At 40.6% G+C, this 19561-nt stretch overlaps 1 protein-coding gene across 1 annotated transcript; it reads left to right on the top strand.

Annotated features, from left to right (window-relative positions):
* The first annotated feature begins 9397 nt into the window (after positions 1 to 9397).
* On the top strand, positions 9398 to 14965 carry MS4A1 (membrane spanning 4-domains A1). The gene is made up of 6 exons (XM_055317573.1): positions 9398 to 9556; positions 9968 to 10087; positions 11225 to 11281; positions 12773 to 13009; positions 13767 to 13872; positions 14754 to 14965. The coding sequence occupies exons 1-6, from the start codon at positions 9398 to 9400 to the stop codon at positions 14963 to 14965; spliced, it is 891 nt and encodes a 296-aa protein (XP_055173548.1).
* The last annotated feature ends 4596 nt before the right edge of the window (positions 14966 to 19561 follow it).

Genomic DNA, 19561 nt, shown 5'->3' with positions numbered 1-19561 from the left:
TACAATTCTGTATTATTAACTAAGTACTCAGTGGTATAGTGGACCTCTAGAATTTACTCATCTTACCTAACAAAAACTTTACACCCATTGAAAAGCAAATGCCAATTTAACTTTACTGCACATTCAAATCACTAGATGAACTTTAATATTTAATAGCCTCCCAACACTCACAATGTGCCAGATACTACCCCTTAGCAATTAAGTAAGAATGTGGTGAGAGCCCGGCAATCCATAGTTTTTAAAAATCTCCAGGCGACTCCAATGCAGAGCTTCTATCTTAATGGAAGGTAACTGGGTGCTGGAAACTGCTTTTGCATTCAGTCTGATGTGCTATCTAATGTTCTTTAGTCTGTGTAGATGACTGCTGTAAACTCGTGGAAAGGGGAACTAAAGTCTTGGTATTATTATGAGCGCTGTCCTGAGGTCACAGACCCCTTAAGGAGCCTCAGGGACTCCAGGAGTTTCCCAGGCTGCACGGGGAGATGGCCACCTCACATGATGTTTCTTTCCGCTGATTGAATACCTGCTCAGTGTTAGGGATCTTCTCCTGTGGCCCCAGCTGTCACAACAGCCCTCTGGAGGAGGTACATCTAGCCTGTGACACAGACATGAAAACTGAAGCTCAAAGAGGTTTATTTTTCAGAAGCCACAAAAGGGAGTAGGATTTAGAATCCAGATTTGGATCAAGATGCCTAACTCCAAATCTCATTATCCTATGCTTTTTTGGGCATATAAAACATGTAGCATATGCAAAGAGATAAACTATTGGGTTATCATTTCTGCTGGAAGCTGGAAGGGGAAAGGCCTATGGGTACATATGTGAGGGCAGGAGGCAGGCAAGTGAGATTCTAATGAAAAATAGTTACTTAAAAAAATGATTTCCAGTCATGATGAAAACTATCTGGTGCCTGAGTGAGGCTGAGATGTGTGGGTATGTGAGATATATTTAAGGGTAAGAATCCTTATTATGTAACTGTAAAGGCTTATAAATCAGACCTAGGTCTAAATGTCAATTCTGCAATTTAAAGCTTAGTGCCTTGAACAAGTTATTTAACCTCTATGAGTTTTAAATTCCAGACTAAAATGCAATCATAATACCTACCTAATGGGTTTACCATGAGCCTTAAATGAAACGTGAACTAATTTAATCAATGCTTGGAACTTAAAGATCACATGGTAAATGGTAGGTTTTCTTTTAAATTTATATTTGAGGTTTTCTTGCTTTCTAAAGATCACATTTTATCATGTATGTGACTTTGGGCCACTTTCCCTCATTTCATGGCCATTAGTCCCCAGAATTATAAAATGGAACCAATACAGGTGCTATATGGACAGAGCTTGACATATAAGTAGGTGCTCAACTCATGTTATTTGCCTGTTAAAAATATAAAGTAGTCCATCAGAACAGAAGGAAGACCTCATGAACTACAAAGCTCTTATGCAGTTGAATTTACATTTTCCTTCGTAAATTTACAAGTACAACCCCGAGATTTTTCAAAATATAATCAAGTTCTATTTGCAATAAGATCTTTAGTTTCACCTTTGAGGGACCCCACATCTCCCTTGCCAATTCTCTGGAGCCAAAACCCTGCAACGCCAGATAATTCAGAGTGCCAATGCCTTCCTGAGCAGTGCCTCATCCATCTGGATGGAAGGAAGAACCAAAGCAGAATCACTGTCTCTCATAGCAATCAGAAAAACCAGCCCCACTTTAAAGTTTCCACGGGACAAATACAACAATGGCTGAGTAAGGCAAGGACACAAGAAATTGTGATGTAGAATGTAGTTTCCATAGGAGAGGCAAAATGTTCCAAAGACCAGGGGATAAAAAAATAAAAAAAAAGAGTGTTAGGAGGTGAGGGGAGTGAAAAATGAAAGGAAGGCAAATATGAACTAAAGTTTAGTTAATAAACTTTTGTGTAGAGTTTAAGAAAGAGATCTTTTGGAAGGAAGGGGGCCACTAGAGGTTTAATTCAGAGGGAAGATTTTAAATGTGTAAATGTTTGAACTCATATCCTCAAACATTACAGAGAAAAAAAAAACTATGGAACACAGGAAGTACTACCGAATCCAAGCCTTAGTGGGGATTTCAACACACTCAAGCACTGAAAAGTCAATCAATCCAAACAAGCAAAGACAAAGTGAAAGTTTGTTTATATAAATTCAAATTCAAGTTTATTCACGAGGAATCACACAACAGCCGCCTAACTGATCTCACCAGCCACACAAATCACAGTAGTAAACGCCCTAAGACAGACCTGGGAAAACAGGGTCTATGCAGAGAAAAGGATACGAAAACTCAGGCTATGTGCGCCCAGTCGGAGCCCCACTGATGCCACGCGTTTGCCACGTTCTGACCCTGTTTCGATGTCCACTCAAATGAAGGCTCATCCCAGGGCCCACCCACCATCCCAGACTCCAACCTCAGGCTTCACGGCTCAGAATCCCTGTCACCAGCCGTTCAAGCACTCCAGCTGATCTTCAGACCTACATCCAGAAGCTTATGGTTTCCCTCTTCTCTGTAGGAGATTTATGAGAGGTGACTGCATGCCTTTTGCTCCTGTTTACTTGATGAAAGCAAGTTCTCTATTCAAATGGTAGCCTGTTCCACGGATAAACCGTCCCAATGGTGGGGAGGTGGCATTTGTTCTGATGTTGCACCAACATCAGCCACTCTAGAACCACTTCTATGCAGTAGTTCTAACCCCCTGATCCAAACTGCCTTAGAGAGAGGAAGAAGGAGAAATAGAGAGGAAAGGCAGGAGGCAGGGAGAGACACAGGTGGGGAGGGAGGGACAAAAGGAGGGGAGAGAGATGGAAGGAAGATAGGAATTAACCTCAAACTTGGCAGGAGAGCTGACATATTTCAGCCTTTTAGATTAGGCAAACAACTACCTAATTACAGCCCTGGGTCTCTAATCTAAATAAAGCAATGGACAAGGAAATTAAAAAGCAATGAAAAATCCAACATATGAACATAAAAGCTATATATGGTGGGGGCAGGGGAAACAGTATCTTTGGGCAAAACTTTCTTTGATTCCTTTCCCAAATGTTACACTCTCCTGGCCACTGGCTTCCTCCATTCCCTCCCTTGATGTAGCCGTAGCACAGCTCCAGGCCAGACTGAAAAGAGAGGGGATACAAGGGAATGAGATAGATGGAAGAAAAAGGTGGGTTGTAGGTAAAAGAGCTACTTCAGTTTGTATCCCAAAACATGAAACTCTTGCCTCAAGCTTCTGGGGATGTATTCTACAGCACCAAAGCTTATGATTAGGCCATTTCCAGCAAATCCCATACAAGACATACATGGTCCCACTAGAACCCTATGTGCAGGTAATTGTGGACAATATATGGAGAAGAATACCTACAACTCTCCCCAACGACCGGGCTCAGTGATTCCTGAATCTCTCTGCTTGGATGGCTTCTTCCCACATAGCCACTCCTAAAAGTGAAGTAAAAAGGTAAAAGTCCTAACAGCCCATCTTTAGAGAATTTCTAGAGCCCTTCTTGCCCTTGGGGACCCACCATCCACACCTGCTTACAGGGTGGGGGCTGCAAAATCTTCTAATTAAGGTAGCGTAAAGTACGCCAGGCAGTCCCCTGGGGTCTTTTTCAAGAAGTGAAACCTCCTGGTAAGGCTGAAACTTTTTTGTATATCCTTTGGCTCTGGTAAGTGTGCATTAAACCAAAGTGATTGGGGCAAAGGCCAAGGTAGCAGAAGCCACTGATTTCCTGTCACCTGGTATCTATGAGAGGCCCCAGACCTGCCTATGTCACTCACCCCTGTGTTCACTAGCACTGGAAGTGAACTCAGCAGCGAGCAACTGAATCAGCCACTCGCCCTAAGGCCACAGACACTCAGGTAAGGAGCCAGTTTGCTTTGTTGAAGGTAGTCAAAGGAAGCAATGGGTAAAGCATTAGATAGTTTTGGAGACTAGAGATTCTCGACTTTCACTCAAGGGTTTCCATGGTCAGGTTTACTGATATTGTCACAATTTGAGGAGGGGTATCAAGGCTTGCTGCCCACCTACTCCCTGGCCAATGAACTAGGAGCCATTCTACCAAAGCAGCAGATTGCAGCGCGTAGACAAGAGCATAGTCACCAAGCTGCTGGGCTCAAACCGGAGCTCCACCACCTGCAAGCCTACAGGCAAGTTACCAAACCCCACATCCCTCAGCTTGCTTACTTATAAGATGCAAGCAATGGTATTACCCACTGCTTTGTAGAAGATTTAAGGAGGTGTAATCCTAAAGCCCTTAGAACCACCTGGTTCTAAAGAGGAAAATAAGCAACCATGGCTATCGTGAAAATATTTCGACTTCCCTGGCTTTGAATACTTTTGTCTCCAAAGATATCCTGCTAAATGTGAGTACCCCAAGATGTTGTTAAACATCACAGGCTAGCATTTTCTGGAGGGGACTGGGGTGGGGGGGGGCATGAAACTGAACACAAAACCCTGTCTCAAATCTATCACAGAAGCTTACAGTGAGAGTGGGCGCTGCAGACGAGGAAGATTTAAGGAAGGGCCGCAAAGATGTGTTTTACCCATGTCATACTTGTTTCCTAAAACCAGTTTATAATGTTAACCACAAAATGGCTTGATCTCACTGATTATCAAGTGAGACGAAACAATCACCTTTTGGTCCAAAATCCCAAGCATTTCTGTGTAAGTGTTCGCTGAGGAAGAAGCTTAGCTTAGCATTTTTTGAGCTCATAATACATGTAAAAAGCAGGTTCTGTATGTAAGCCTAGTAGGACATCGCTTAAGAAATGTATAGCTCATTAGAGGGGCTATTACATGAGAAATAAAATGGTTGGGACAAGGAAAGAACGCAGAGAACTGGGGCCTTTGAGAAGGTCAATGCCAGACAGTCTCAGGTGATATGAGCATCTAATGCGTAGTCTGGCCATGAAGGGGGCAGGAGGGGAGCACTTCAATGTGGACAGGGCTCCAAGAAGAACGAAGGAGATGTGTCTAGATGAGTGGCTCTGGCGGGGAGTGGTGGGGTGCAGCCTCAGAAAGGATGTCCAGCTGCACCACTGAGCCAGGAGGCGATGACGGCCCAGATGAAGAGTTCAAGCTCAGGACTTAATCTAGGGCCAATCTAGCGGCCCTGTGGAGGATGAATTAGACAAGAGAAAGACCGAAGGCAGAAGAGTAGGATTTTTTTGTGCCTAAATCAAGAGAGGAAACGAGAATCAAACTAATGGGGTGACACTGGGAGTAGAAAATGGTCCACATGCAAGATAAGATCCTTTACAGAGGAAGAGGCGGCATGACTTAGCCCCTGACTGAACCTGGAGGTGGACAGAAGCATGGCTCCCACTTTTTAAGCATGGGTGGCTGGGGAACAGAAACCAAGCAATCTGAGCAGTCATGCCTGGGGACAGACCACTGACGCTGCAGCACAGTCCTTGGGCAGAGGAGCCTCAGCTGAGTGGCTCTGGCAGCAAGTGGCAGCGAAGTGGAGGTGAGTGGGTGGGTGGGAAGAGGAGGAACAGTGGAATGACAGCTTGGAGAGAGGGGAGGCTGGAGTGGCTGTGGGCACTGCTACCCCGAAGGACGGGGCTTTGGGACTGGGGACGCCGCAGCACTGCTACATCATAAAAAGGCCCAGTAAGAGCAGTTATTCTTTGAGTGTTTAGTACATTGCAAATTGCAAGTCATCTCGAGCGATATATGTGCTCAGATGGTGCTGTGAATGCGATGACAGAAGTGGCAAGCAGCAGAGCCAGGACTGGCACCTTCTGTGGCACGGCACCGCAAACAAGCACTGCAGGTACGAGAGCGACTTTCTCTGAAGGACTGACATCCTGGTGGAAGGAGATGGGCTGCGGAGTACAGGCAAGAGGGAAAGGAAGTGAGAACATCCTTCCTCAGAGAGAAGTGCAGGAGGCCAGAAAAGATAAAAATGCAGAACTATTTTGAGTGGCAAAGGAGGAAGTTGAGGTGACAAAAGCTAGGCAGCTTTGAACTTCTCATTAAATGATGTAATTACTGAACCTAAAAGTCATTATTTGAACCAAAAACCATAAAGGCTGTGAAGTTCTCTGTGGTGGATGCACACAGAAGCAGTGTTGCCTTTTGAAAACCAAAAAAGATTTGCAGAAGTCGCTGCAATAAAATGGGCAGTGTCTGATCAATTAAGCCCTGATGGTAATATAGTTAGGCGAGAACAGAATCCTACTGTGATCATATTTTGACCAATATGCCCAGTGACCCCTGCTAATGAACTAACTAGGCTTTGAGCATAACTGTGCGGGGGGGGGGGGGCACTGTTTAAGTCATTGTGAACAATTCAAAACCAATGGTAAAGCAAAGCGACAGGAATCTATGATATCCTTAGGAGTTTGTGGCAGAATTTTACATATTTCCATACAACAAAAATTTCATTACATACTCTACAATGCCCTGGCATAATATATATAAACATATATATGAGAAATTATTTCCACACAAAATGAAGCATGCAGAAACGGGTATGTTTATGTTCATAAACGACTATTTTACAGTAATGTGTGTTGAAGGCTTCATTGAAATAAAGTTGCCAGAGTGAGATGCCCATTTTAATAGAAAAATAAAATATTTCTCCCCAGTGGTCATTATTGCCACTAGGCATTGCAGATACGGCCCCAGTAGAAGGTGCTTATGTAGGAGGTTTATCTCACCAACAATACAGACATAACCTCAGTTGAAAAATGAGAAATTAAAACAACGCTGGTCCATTCATCTCCTTCCGTGCAAAGAATTGATGACCCTTGCTCTTTAAGTTGTCCTCACTAAAAGTAGCCCTCTGGAGAGCAGTGCGGGGACGTCAGTTCATTCTCTTCCTACTGATGGGAAAAGTCAACCCCTCTGGGCCTGCACTTCCACATCTCCACACAGAATGCCTATTTAGCAAGGTAGATGCTGGGTGGCTTGGCATTGATGCACAACATCCCAGGCGTGCAAGGGGTGCTCAGGAAACAAACTACGTGGTCTGGCTGTGAGGCGGGAGAAAGAGCGCCAGCCTCAGAGCCAGCCTTAGAGTCGTGGTGACCGCCCTCTGGTTCGGCTGTCACCAAATGCAAGGTCTGTAATGAGCCACAGCCCATGCCTGGGCTGCAGCTTCTTCATTTGTGAAATGAACAGAATGGTTTCTGAGGTTCTCTCACCAGCTCCAAAAATTCTTCCTGGTGACAAGAATGTCTGTAAAGTCCTTGATGGGCTATATTAATACATTCATTTTCGTCAGTGATCTCTCTGGTTGGTCTGTGGTGCAAAGCACCAAAACCTCTAAGACCACATGACACCTGAAAATTGAGAAGTGGAGCAAAATCAAGTGCAAAGGACCCAGTCAAGGCCTCTTCTCTCCCTTCAGCCCAGGTCCCAAACAACTACTGTGTTTTCAATTGATTTCAAGTCATCCAAACAACATCCATCTGAAGAGGGGAGAGGTTCATAAGTGACAGGCGGAACCCCTGTTGTGCACAAGGGCCAAAGCAGCCACGGATACCTCACTGGGTAGGTTCAAGGCCTCACTTTCAATCTCTGGAAGTCATGTAACTGGGATCAAGTGACCTAAGTATTCTGTGCTCCTGTCACCTTTTCTACATAACAGAAGGAGCAATTCATCCCTTGTCCTCTCTGTGAGGCTTCAATGAACCCCAGATGTGAAATCTCTTTGTAACTATAAAGTGAGTGCAAACATGAGGCCTGGACGACTCCCTAGCAACTGTCCCACAACACACCTGCAGGTGCCCCGTTGGCTGTGACTTCAGTCAGATCAGCAAGCTGGATGGACAGTCCTGGTCTCCAAGGTCCCTTCAATGATTTACAGCTGACCAAGACAAGACCAAAGGTGCGTCCCTGAAGAGAGATTTCCAGGGCCCAGAAAAGCCCAGTACAATTTGTGTAAGCAATGGACATAAACAAATGCCAAAAGGAAGCACAAGATGAAGAGAGTTGAGCAGTCTTAAAACATGAGATCTGGAAAGGGTCTTGGTAATAATCACTGTCTAACTTCAGAAATGAGTAAGTCACGAATTCTAAGAACAGACAGCGCTTCCCGTGTACAACGTACTTTCATATGTGAGCTTACTTCTCATAACGTGTCTGTGGCAGGGGTACTGGTCTTATTTTTTCCAACGGGAACAACAGAAACTAATGACCATAAAAGCAATAATACTAAGAACTAGAATAGCAACAAAAACAGGTAAAATTTATTCAGACATGGGTCCCTGGCATACATTTGTTTCCTCAGCAGTATTAAGAAACTACTCAATCCAGGCATAATTTAGATAGTGGACAAGAGAGACAAGATCTCTTCTTTGATGGAATTCATATTCTAGTGGGGAGAGACTGCCAATAAACAAGCAAATAATCAAGGTAATTCCCCGTAGTGGTAAATGCCATGAAACAAAAAACTGGGGTGCTATGAGAGAGGACCACTGTGGACTGAGGATTTGGGCAAAGCTTTTCTGAGATGCTGACATTTGAGCTACACCTGAATGAAAAGACACAAGTCATGCACAGACCAGTCAGCCCATTTAAGCCTTACAAAACCGTATATTATAAGAATGATTATTCCCATTTTACTATTGAAAAACTTGAGGCTCACAGAATTTAAAGAACTTGCCTGTAGTTTCACAACAAATAGAATAATCATGATTTCTGCTCAGGAAGGAGCCTGCTTCTCCCTCTCCCTCTGCTGTTCCCCCTGCTTTTTCTCTCTGGCTCGCTCTCTCTCTTTCTGTCAAATACATAAAATATTTTTTAAAAAAAAAAGAATATTCATCATTTAAACCTAGGCAACCCATTTCAGGAGACCACAGTCTTACATATAACCTTAGCCTCCTTAAAGTGATTTACTTGAGGTTGCAAAGTTGGTGGTTGAGGAAGACTAGAATCAGTTCCTGTTGACTCTAAGGACAGTCCTCACCATACTCCTTCATGATGCCTCTGGCCCATCACAATGTACAAAAGCAAATAAGCAAAACGACTAGGACACATCAATAACAAAATACATTTTCCAATATTAAAGCATAAGAAAAGTATCCAGGAATGAGATACAAACAGGACATGCAGACAGGCGAGCATGGTATTCTCTGCAATGATAAAGTTTGCCCCAAGCATTGTTGTCACGAATCCTGACAGGGATCCCTGGCCTCAGAGGTCCTTGCCTGAGATGCCCCCTTCAGTTCTTGTCTTGGAACACAGCAGTGGGCTTTGCCTCTAACCCAGAACCACTAGGAAGAGGCCATGTCTACCCTCAATGACATTCATGGAGAGAATATGGAGAAAAGTATTCAGATGCATGAGATAAAACAGACTGCTGAAAATCCTTCTCTCTCTCTCTCTCTCTACCCCCCCCCAATTTTATTATTTGTTTTATATTTAGGAGTTCAGAGGGTGAGATGACGACCCCCAGAAATTCAATGAGTGGAACTTTCCCAGTAGATCCTATGAAAAGCCCTACCGCCATGTATCCTGTTCAAAAAATAATTCCCAAAAGGATGCCTTCAGTGGTGGGCCCTACACAAAACTTCTTCATGAGGGAATCTAAGACACTGGGGGTAAGTCTACTGCACTCCATTCTGTATCCTAGAGACTCTCTGGCCTACAGAAGCAGATGCTGTCAGCCAGGTACAGAATGCAATTCAACTAGAAGGTATTTGATCCAACCCCAGATCAAGGATGTGCAAAGAAGTGACCACAGTCATCTTCTGTCTCCTTTTAATTTTGTGTTTTCATATTTAGGGGTCTCCCATCCCAGTTTGTTAACAGCATTCCCAGATATATCTGCATTGGAAATGTCCCAGGTGGTGGGGAAAATGGATCTGAACGAGACAAAGGTCTTGGCACATTTGTCACTTCCTTTAGGCATTTTACACAGCCCCAAGTCAAGAGCCAGGGCTTCCAGCCTTACCTTTGCTTTCTGGCTTGATGATAACTTCAGTTCATCAGTGCTCCCATTCTCTCTTCAGGCTGTCCAGATTATGAATGGGCTCTTCCACATTGCCCTAGGCAGCCTCCTGATGATTCACACGGATGTCTATGCACCCATCTGTATAACTATGTGGTACCCTCTCTGGGGAGGCATTATGGTAAGTAAAAGCTAACAACCATTTGAAGAGTGATGCAGACAAGAAGGTTCCAAAGCTCCACAGTGATATGCCAGATTATTTCTGTGTTGAGGAAGGCATATGCCTGGGGAAAAGGTTACAAATTTAAAGTAATTTAGTGGAAAGAGAGGTTGACTAAATTGAGGATCAATTCCATTGAGAGTCAGTGGTTATGCTTTATGTGAATTTAGAGAGTGATGGCCTCGCTGGGTCTACGTAGGGAAGGAAGATTGTTCAAAGCAAGGCCTCTCCAAAGTCAATATGTAGGCACTGAACATTTGGACTGTACAGCGTGGTGTTTCAGAAAGCAGGAAGGCACAGGAGCATCCCATTTCCTCCTGTAATTCTGCTTAGCTATTGTCACAGGAGGTAAAATCAATCCCATCCCAAATGAATCTCTACCGGCTCATCGGCAGAGCAGCAATCCTCATCGCTGCTTCATGTACATGTTTTCCAAGCTTGTAACCTTGTCTGGGTGTGGTATGGGGCAGCCGTGTTTATACAATCATTACACTTCCATAGTTGCTACTACAAAGATGCCTCCAGGATTGAAAATTTCAGAGCAAAAGAAGATGAATTAGAACATTTTATGGCCATTTTATGGCCTGTATGGTAGACAAGGAAGATGAGGAATAATCACTGTCACTTCCCATAGCAGGCAACATATTAGTGGAGCTCCAAATAGTTTGTTCCACGTTGATTCATTCTTCACTGGCATCAAAGTCATTTAAATGACTGTGAATTCCAAAGAGAAATTCCACAAGTTTAAAAAAGAAAAACTGAAAATAAAAGTTCAAATTCACAGTTGTTAGTATTTATTGACCTGAAAACATGAATTCTGCCTCTGGTGTTAACTGTATTCCTAGTCACAGCTCCCCAGTCAGTTGAATAAAAGGCATAGACTGAATACAGTTGAGCATGAATAAAAGAGAAATATGACTTCTTTAAAAGGAATGGATACTATAAAAATGACTGGACAGTTTAGTGAAAGTGGCTGGATATGTTGATAGCTTTTTTTACAACCAGTTCTGAATGTTCTGAATGTTAAAAGTAATCTCCCTCTCTGCCTCTTCTCCTATGTCTCCCATGCCTTCTCCACCACTACTTCTCTTTTCACAGTTCATCATTTCTGGATCACTCCTGGCAGCAGCAGACAAAAACCCCAGGAAGAGTTTGGCAAGTAATCATATATCCTTCTTTCCCACACATCAGAGAAATATCTACTTTCTCAATTGAAAACAAACCCCTTAAAGACCTTTGAGATCATAGTAGCACTGGGTTATCTCTTAATCCCCAAAAGCAAAAGATTCTCTACAAAGCTGTTGTGATGTTATTCATGATAAACTTAGAAATGAGACCCATCGGAATTATGTCCATGGAAAAAGAATTCAAGGCAGATCCATGAAGAGCAACATGCTTATGGTCTTATGAATGTTAAACGTTGTATGAAACTAATAGGCCTCTTAGAGAGCTTTGTTATTTCTCTTAGACCACCATTTGAGAAAACTAATCAATAATGTGATTAACCCAGGCCTTGTTAACTTTGAGCAAGTCAGTTTACCTCTATGTACCTTTATAAAATAATGGCACTATATTGTTATGACGACGAAATGGGGTAATATACATGAAAGTGCTCCAGAGGCTTTAAGGAGCTTCAGAGGGTCTTATTTGATAATACCCACAACACATTTACACCCCAGTCATGAGCTTACCAGCAGGTTCCTCCCCCAAGTTTTTTTTATACTTACTAATAAGCAATTACTAACCTGTGTCACTTCCAAAGTCAGTGAGAGACTAACTGGATGTAAATGACTCCTCTCTAGAGGTGGTCTGACAAATTCAGTTCTGGGGAGTAAAAAACAAGTTGTTTTATTCTCCAGATATAGCCAGTCCTACTGAACTGCCATCTGTAGGTCTTATAGCCAGGGATGAACTATTTATGTCTTAAAATAATCATCAATAATCCTATACCATTAGGTACTTGTCACATATATTTTTGTTTTGACCTTTTATCATCCCTGCAAGTAGAACACTCACTCTGACATCCTTTACCTATGCTTACAGAGACATCAGTCCTAATGGTATTTTGAAAGATGGTAGACTGAGGCTGATTACAGCCTATGTCAATAGGGAGCAGGTGATGGTGGTCTTGGCACCGTTTCCACTTAATCGTAGACTCAGAAGTTCGATCTCCTCCTTCCTCCCTACGGTCACAGTACCCTCTCACTTCGTTGCAATGGAAGAACTTCCTTCCTTGTCGTCCCTCTACCTTTCTCTGCAGACAGATATAATCTGAATACTCCATCTTCATTTACTCAACCAATATTCACTGAATGCCTACCAGGGTGGTGGCAGTGGCAGTGAAAGGAAATTCAAGGGTACAAAACAGAAGAATTTAGGATGACTCCTAGAATTTTCTCTTGATAAACTGATTGGATGTGATGGGGAAAAGTGAGATGGGGAAGATTGAGGAAGGCATGGGAATTAGAGATAAAGCTTGTCACTTTATAGTAACAAGGACACTAAAACCACTGAGAGAAGTGTGGTTTAGTATGAGATTGGTGCAGTGCCTTTGCAAGTTAGAGCAATGGGATCTGGAATTCTTTCCTAGCTAAATTTCTCCAAATGAAATCAAACCCTGTTAACAAGTCTTTGTCTCTATTTCAGGTCAAAGGAAAAATGATAATGAACTCATTGAGCCTCTTTGCTGCTATTTCTGGAATAATTTTTTTGATCATGGACATATTTAATATTACCATTTCCCATTTCTTTAAAATGGAGAATTTGAATCTTATTAAAGCTCCCATGCCATATGTTGACATACACAACTGTGACCCAGCTAACCCCTCTGAGAAAAACTCTTTATCTATACAATATTGTGACAGCATACGATCTGTTTTCTTGGTAAGTTTGAAATTAGGTTTCTTCTCAGGGAATAAGTTTGACATTTTTATTATGAGTGTCAACTCTGGGTTAAGATTGGCTACACCTGCTACTTACTGCCTATATGGCTTTGGGCAAGAATTTTAACCATATTCTGCCTCAGTTTCTTCAGCTGTAAAATGGGGAAGCTAATAGTACTTATCTCATAGGGCTGTTTTGAGATAAGTTAATGTATGTAAAACACTTAGAACTGGTACACAGAAAGTGCTATGTGTTTGCTTTTACATTAATTATATTACTTGTTAATATTTATTAATATGAATATGATGAACATTGAAGAAGCACTTAAGTTATTACGAACATCTTTGGCCTCAGTGAGTTCTTAATATAGAGTCTGAAGGGGAAAAGTATAGACAGGTTTCCTTGGTTGTGATATCAAACCACCACAACTTAATTCGGGATCCAGCGATTAATTTGTCCTATGTAGAATTTATTCTTCAACTAATTACTGCTGCCTTATTTTCTATTAGCAGCATGCATTAGCCATTTGTGGTGTGCCAGTTGTTGTGCTAAGGGTTAGGGTTATAGAGATACTAGTAGTTCTGACTGTTGGTCATTACTCACCTAAAGAACTTATCTTCTAAATAACTGACCTTTTAATCATTTAATTTTGGCCAACAATCATTGACTGAGCACCAACCATAAGCCATTTTTAAAGCCATTTTTACATTTAAGCCATTTTTACATTTCTGCCCTCACTTTTTCTGTTGTTCTCCAGGGCGTTTTTGCTGTGATGGTGATCTTTACCTTTTTCCAGAAACTTGTGACAGCTGGCATTGTTGAGAATGAATGGAAAAAACTGTGCTCTAAACCTAAATCTGTAAGTAGTAGCCACCCCATCCACTAACCCTCTCTGAGAAATCATGTCAACAAAAAAATCATTTATGGAGAATGTAATCTGATGTAATTTTGAGCCTAGGAGCTTCATAAAAAAAATGGTCTTGGCAGATCTCTGGAAAGCAGAAAATGCCAATAATGAGGCAAAAGCATCTTGAAATTTAAAATAAGTCTAAAGGTTAAACAGAAGATACAGCCTTATACTATGTGCACTTACTAACCTTGAGTTCCACTTCATTCCATGAACCCATCTTGATTTCATGATTCCACACTTAATGTGTAAAAACAGGATGGCTGAAGGTTGACGACTGATAAAAGCACTAGTTCTTCCATTTCATTTCTCAGTATTCCCTCCCTGTACCCACCTGCAACTTTTCATCAAATCCCACTTCCAAAATAATAGGTTCAGAGAGGCTCCACAATTGGGAGATATGAATATCCCAGTGACAGATCAGTTATCAACTGCTTTGAAATAGATAATGTTAGATTAAAATTTAGAAATCATCACAGTTCCATCATTTTTCAAATGAGAAAAACAGGATTAGAGAGAAAACAACCTTCCCAAGGTTATATCCAATAAAGGCAAATCAAAACTAGAATCTAAATTCCTTTATTACTGCAGTGTTATTTCCCAAATACTGTGTGATCATTCCAGGGAAAGTGACAAATATCTGCTGACCTTGAAGATGAGCTTTGATAAGTGATCTGATCCCTTGGGAAACCAATCCTGATATTTGGAGGCATATAGGAAATAACATAAACAGCATAAAAACCAGGAGGTATTTGATAAATATTCATGGAGGTTGTTGACAAACGTGTCGATAGTAAGGGTCAAGAGACATGTTTAATTTTGTGTTCTAGGATGTAGTTGTCCTGTTAGCTGCTGAAGAAAAAAAAGAACAGCCGATTGAAACAACAGAAGAAATGGTTGAGCTGACTGAAATATCTTCCCAACCAAAGAAAGAAGAAGACATTGAAATTATTCCAGTCCAAGAAGAAGAAGAGGAACTGGAAATAAACTTTGCAGAACCTCCCCAGGAGCAGGAATCTTCACCAATAGAAAACGACAGCATTCCTTAAGTAACGTTTTTCTTTCTGTTTCCTTTTCTTAGGCATTAGTGTTCACAGCTTTCAAGAGACATATCCACCCCTGTTTCCTGAGGCCCCCTGCAGGTGGGCCTCCTCCATGTGTCTCTCTGGCCTTTGCATGGAGTGACCACAGCTCGCTTGCGCTAGCTCGCTCTCTTTCTCTCATGCAGAGGATGCAGCCATTGCAGGAGGCTAAGTCGGGCAGCTTATTTACATTACAGAAAGGCAGACTGTAATTTCTCACTAACTTTTCCCTGGATAAGGCTTCGTAGTAGTGGTTGGAGTGGCAGTTCCATCTCTACCCCTGGTGAAAAAGATAAATATGGCTCCAAGCCACCCTGAAACTATCTTTAATTCTTTCCACATCTACATATTTTGTGGAATCTGTTTTGCACCACTGTCTCAAGGAAAGTAAATAATAATAATACAAAAATAATAATAATTATGAGGTACAATAAGGAACTATCCCATCTATCTTTCTATGGGGCTCAAATCATGATACATTCTTAGAGCATCCACGCCCCATCAGGGAAGCTCTAAGTGGCCAATACTTAACTCTTTCTTTGTAAAACAGCACAGCTTATAGATGGACTTTTCTGTATCTGTCTTAACTTTTCCTAACTCCTGCGCTAGGCTCTTGGTTGCACCGCCTACCTACTTGTAGCCTTTAGGCAAGAGAAGAAAGAATCAGAATTGAGTACCCAAATCTTAAATCATAATCAGCAGTTGTATTTGTAATTTCCATGATCCAGAAAAAAAATCCATCCACATTTTACAAATGATCCAAAGAGGTTAAGTAACTTGTAAATAAGTAAAGTTAATTTGTCAGTGGTCACAGCTAGTAATTTTGAGAGCCTTCTTTCACACCCAGATCTTCTTATTCAAATCTTATAATGTTTGAAATAACCTAATCGCCTGCGTGAACTACTTGAGCAAAGTCAATAGGTTTTAATAGGCACCTACTCTCTGATCAGCACAAAATAGGTGTTGATAGAGATATAAAAGAACCAGGAATCAAGTTTTATTCCTTGGGGATAAAAAGACTTAGACATTCACAACATTGGGGAAACTACTCACATCATTAACATATACTTAGCTGTTAGATTACGTAATGCAGACACTAGGTGCTATGGACATTCTCAAAAAAAAGATCATGCTTGAAAATTAATATAATTAGTTACAAAGCCAAATCTCAGACGATAGCTACCTTACTTCCCAATTCCTGTTCATATTCAGACATACTAGCACCCCACATAGAAAGAATGTTGCTATAATCTATCAATTTCATTTGAGCACTTTCTATATGTTAAGTGCTGCCTGATTCTGGCAGGTATATAAACAAAGTAAATGTACTCCTTGTGATATTTCTACTTTCTTAGAGACCACCATTAAAAGATATTTCCTATGATCAGGAACAAAAAAAGAGATGAGACATTTCTCTACTTTGTTTAAGTCCTCAAAATTAGCTTTAAATGAATAAAACTATATTTGTGTTCTTGTCTGAAACCGATGATTCCAACATGGTGTTTGCCCAAGCTTCTCTGTTCGTGTGATGTCAGACCAGGAGGAAAACTCCCATAAACCCAATCTGAGTTTGAACTATGTGATGTCAGGACATCAACTACTTATGCCAGTGTATTCTTACACACACAGATTCCCGTGGAAAATTTAATAATTGAATAACAAATTTCTCCCATTTGGCACTCCAGAATGTGGCTAAAATATGAGGCAGACACTCCTGCCTTGAACTAGAAGAAAGGAACAAGAGCAGTGGGAGACCTGAAGGGAAAAATTAATGAGAAAACCTTCAAAGAAGATAAAATCTCACTTTTGTCTTATTTTCTCCACTTCTGAAATATATATATGAGGATCCCTTTCCAAAACCATTGTGTCTTTAAAATTTTTACTTCATATATATTTTTTATTAAAGTATAAGTAGCATACTGCGTTATGTTAGTTATTTTATTCGTTTTTATGATCTCAATTAGTTTTTACTGACCTCATGTAACTCCTTATGAGACAGCACTAAAGTCTATTGTTAAAGAAGAATGAAAGTCATTGCTATGATCTCTCCCCAACTATCCCTTTGTCAATTTGTTCCTAATAGGGTGACTGACCATCCCAGTCTATCTGGGGTTGAGGGACTTCCTGAGATGCAGAACTTTCACTGCTAAAACCGAAACAGAGGCAAACCAGGATAGCTGATCACCCCAGGTCACAGTAATACGTAGTTGTACAGTATTGCAATCACTACATAATATAATCTGTTCTTATACTTAACATTATAGCATAAATATTTTCCCTATGACATATAATTTTCATAAGTTATTTTTAGTTTCAACTTAGTACTTCATTGAATCAATTAAGGAATAATTCAATATTCCTCTATAATTGGGTATTAACCCCCCACCCCTTTTTTGAATCATTTGGAGCTACAGAAAACATGATTAAGGTACATATCCCCCCTTCTCATTATTCAAAATGTGGCTCTACACTTCAAGCATTGTCAACGTTTGTCAATAAGAAGTAATGACATCAAGCCAGGAGACCAATTTTACACTTTGACAAGAGAATAAATTGTCAAGGATTCAATACATAGAAATGGTAGCTTCAGACTGATTTAGCATGAGTACACTTATAGATTTGATATGTTTTAAATTCTTAGTATAAAACCTAAAACATTGATGGGGAAGGTTGAAACTGGAAATTTTCCTAAGTCTAAAATTCTTTTTTTTTTCATTTTTATTTATTTAAGTAATCTCTGCATCCATCATGGGACTCAAACTCACAACCCTAAGATCAAGAGTTGCATGCTCTTCTGACCAAGACAGCAAAGCTCCCCAAGTCTAGAGTTCTTAAAGGTGTTTCCTTTAATTCAAAACTTGGTTGTGTGTTCTGAGCTAAAGAGGACCAAGTAATATAAAATGAATATGGTAGGATCATATGGTGGCAAAATCAAAGCTAACTTAAGATATCCCTCTGGAGTCATGTTTGCCCTTGACTCACCTCTTCCCTTAATGATTTACTGTAAACCAACAAACAAACAAAATACTCTTACCTAGTATGCATTCTGCTGCTAGAGAGAACCAAAATCTTAAAGTAAGACACAAATTAATCATTGGGAAATCATTCATTCATTCATCCAAAAATATCTGTTGATCTTAGCCTACTGGTAAGCAAAAACAAGTAGAGATCTCTCCTCTTAAAGCTTACTATCTTGTTGGAGAGAGAGAGAGAGATGTTAGAAAAATATCCACCGGGCACATACTGCGGGTAAGGCACATGGTAAAGTACAAAGGGGTACACCTAAAGATAAGAGAAGTTCTCAGAATGTTAGAGTTGAGCCAGAGGTGATTTAAAAATGTACATATTAAAAGATAAGCAAATTCTCAACAAAATTAGTACAGAAGATACATATCTCAATATAATAAAGGCCATATATGACAAACCCGCAGCTAAAGTATACTGAACAATGAAAAAAATGAATACTTCTCCTGTAGGATCCAGAATAAGAATGCTCAGTCTAACCACTTTTCTTCAAGATGGTATTGGAAGTCCTGGCCACAGAAATTAGGCAAGAAATAAAGGCATCTACACTGTAAAGGAAGAAGTAAAACTGTCACTATTTGCAGGTGAAATGATACTAGATATAGAAAACCCTAAAAACCACCAAAACCTTTACAGCTAATAAATGAAATAAGTAAATTCACAGGATACGAATGTAACATATGGAAATCAGTTGAATTTCTCTGCATTAATAATGAGCTATCAGAAAGATAAATGGAAAAAAAAAGAAAATCCCATTTGGAAGAATTAATATTTTTTGAATGTCCATACTACCCCACGTGATCTACAGAATCAATGTAATCCCCATCAAAATACCAATAGCATTTTTCACAGGACTGGAACAGAGAATCTTAAAATTTGTATGGAACCACAGAAAACCCAAAACAGCCAAAGCAATCCTGAGAAAGAAAAAAGAGAGCTGGAGGTTATCACACTCCTTGATTTCAAACTTTACTAAAAGCCGTAGTAATCAAACAGTATAGAACTGGCATGAAAACAGACACATATATCAATGGAATAGAATAGAGAACCCAGAAATAAATCCACACTTAAATGTCAATTAATCCATGATAAAGGGGACATGAATATGCAATAGGGAAAAGACAGTATCCTTAATAAATGGAATTGGGTAAACTGGACAGCTACATGCAAAAGAATGAAACTAGACCACTATCTTACACAGTATACAAAAATAAATTCAAAATGCCTTAAAGACTTAAATGTAAGACCCAAAACCATAAAACTTCTAGAAGAAAACATAGGCAGGAAGCTCTTTGACATTAATCTTAGCAATATTTTTTTGTACCAGTCTCCTCAGGCAAACAACAAAAGCTAAAAAACACAAATGGGATTATATTAAACTAAAAAAACTTTTCCACAGCAAAGGAAACCAAAAACAAAACAGGCAAACCGCAGAATGGGAGAAGATATTTGCAAATCATCTATCAATTAGGGTGTTAAGGGCAGCCTGGGTGGCTCAGCCCAGGGCGTGACCCCGGGGTCCTGGAATCGAGTCCCGCG

Source organism: Nyctereutes procyonoides, unplaced genomic scaffold (genome assembly GCF_905146905.1).
Source record: "Nyctereutes procyonoides isolate TBG_1078 unplaced genomic scaffold, NYPRO_anot_genome, whole genome shotgun sequence".
In the NCBI taxonomy this organism is placed as follows: domain Eukaryota; kingdom Metazoa; phylum Chordata; class Mammalia; order Carnivora; family Canidae; genus Nyctereutes; species Nyctereutes procyonoides.
Note: the sequence above shows the minus strand (reverse complement) of the source record. Positions and strands in the feature narration are given on the sequence as shown.

Excerpts from the sequence above, each read along its gene's own strand:
- MS4A1 (XM_055317573.1), top strand. The coding sequence starts at position 9,398 with ATGACGACCCCCAGAAATTCAATGAGTGGAACTTTCCCAGTAGATCCT. Across the intron at positions 9,557-9,967 it reads GGGAATCTAAGACACTGGGG|GCTGTCCAGATTATGAATGG; the intron begins GTAAGTCTACTG and ends TTCTCTCTTCAG. Across the intron at positions 11,282-12,772 it reads AAAACCCCAGGAAGAGTTTG|GTCAAAGGAAAAATGATAAT; the intron begins GCAAGTAATCAT and ends TCTCTATTTCAG.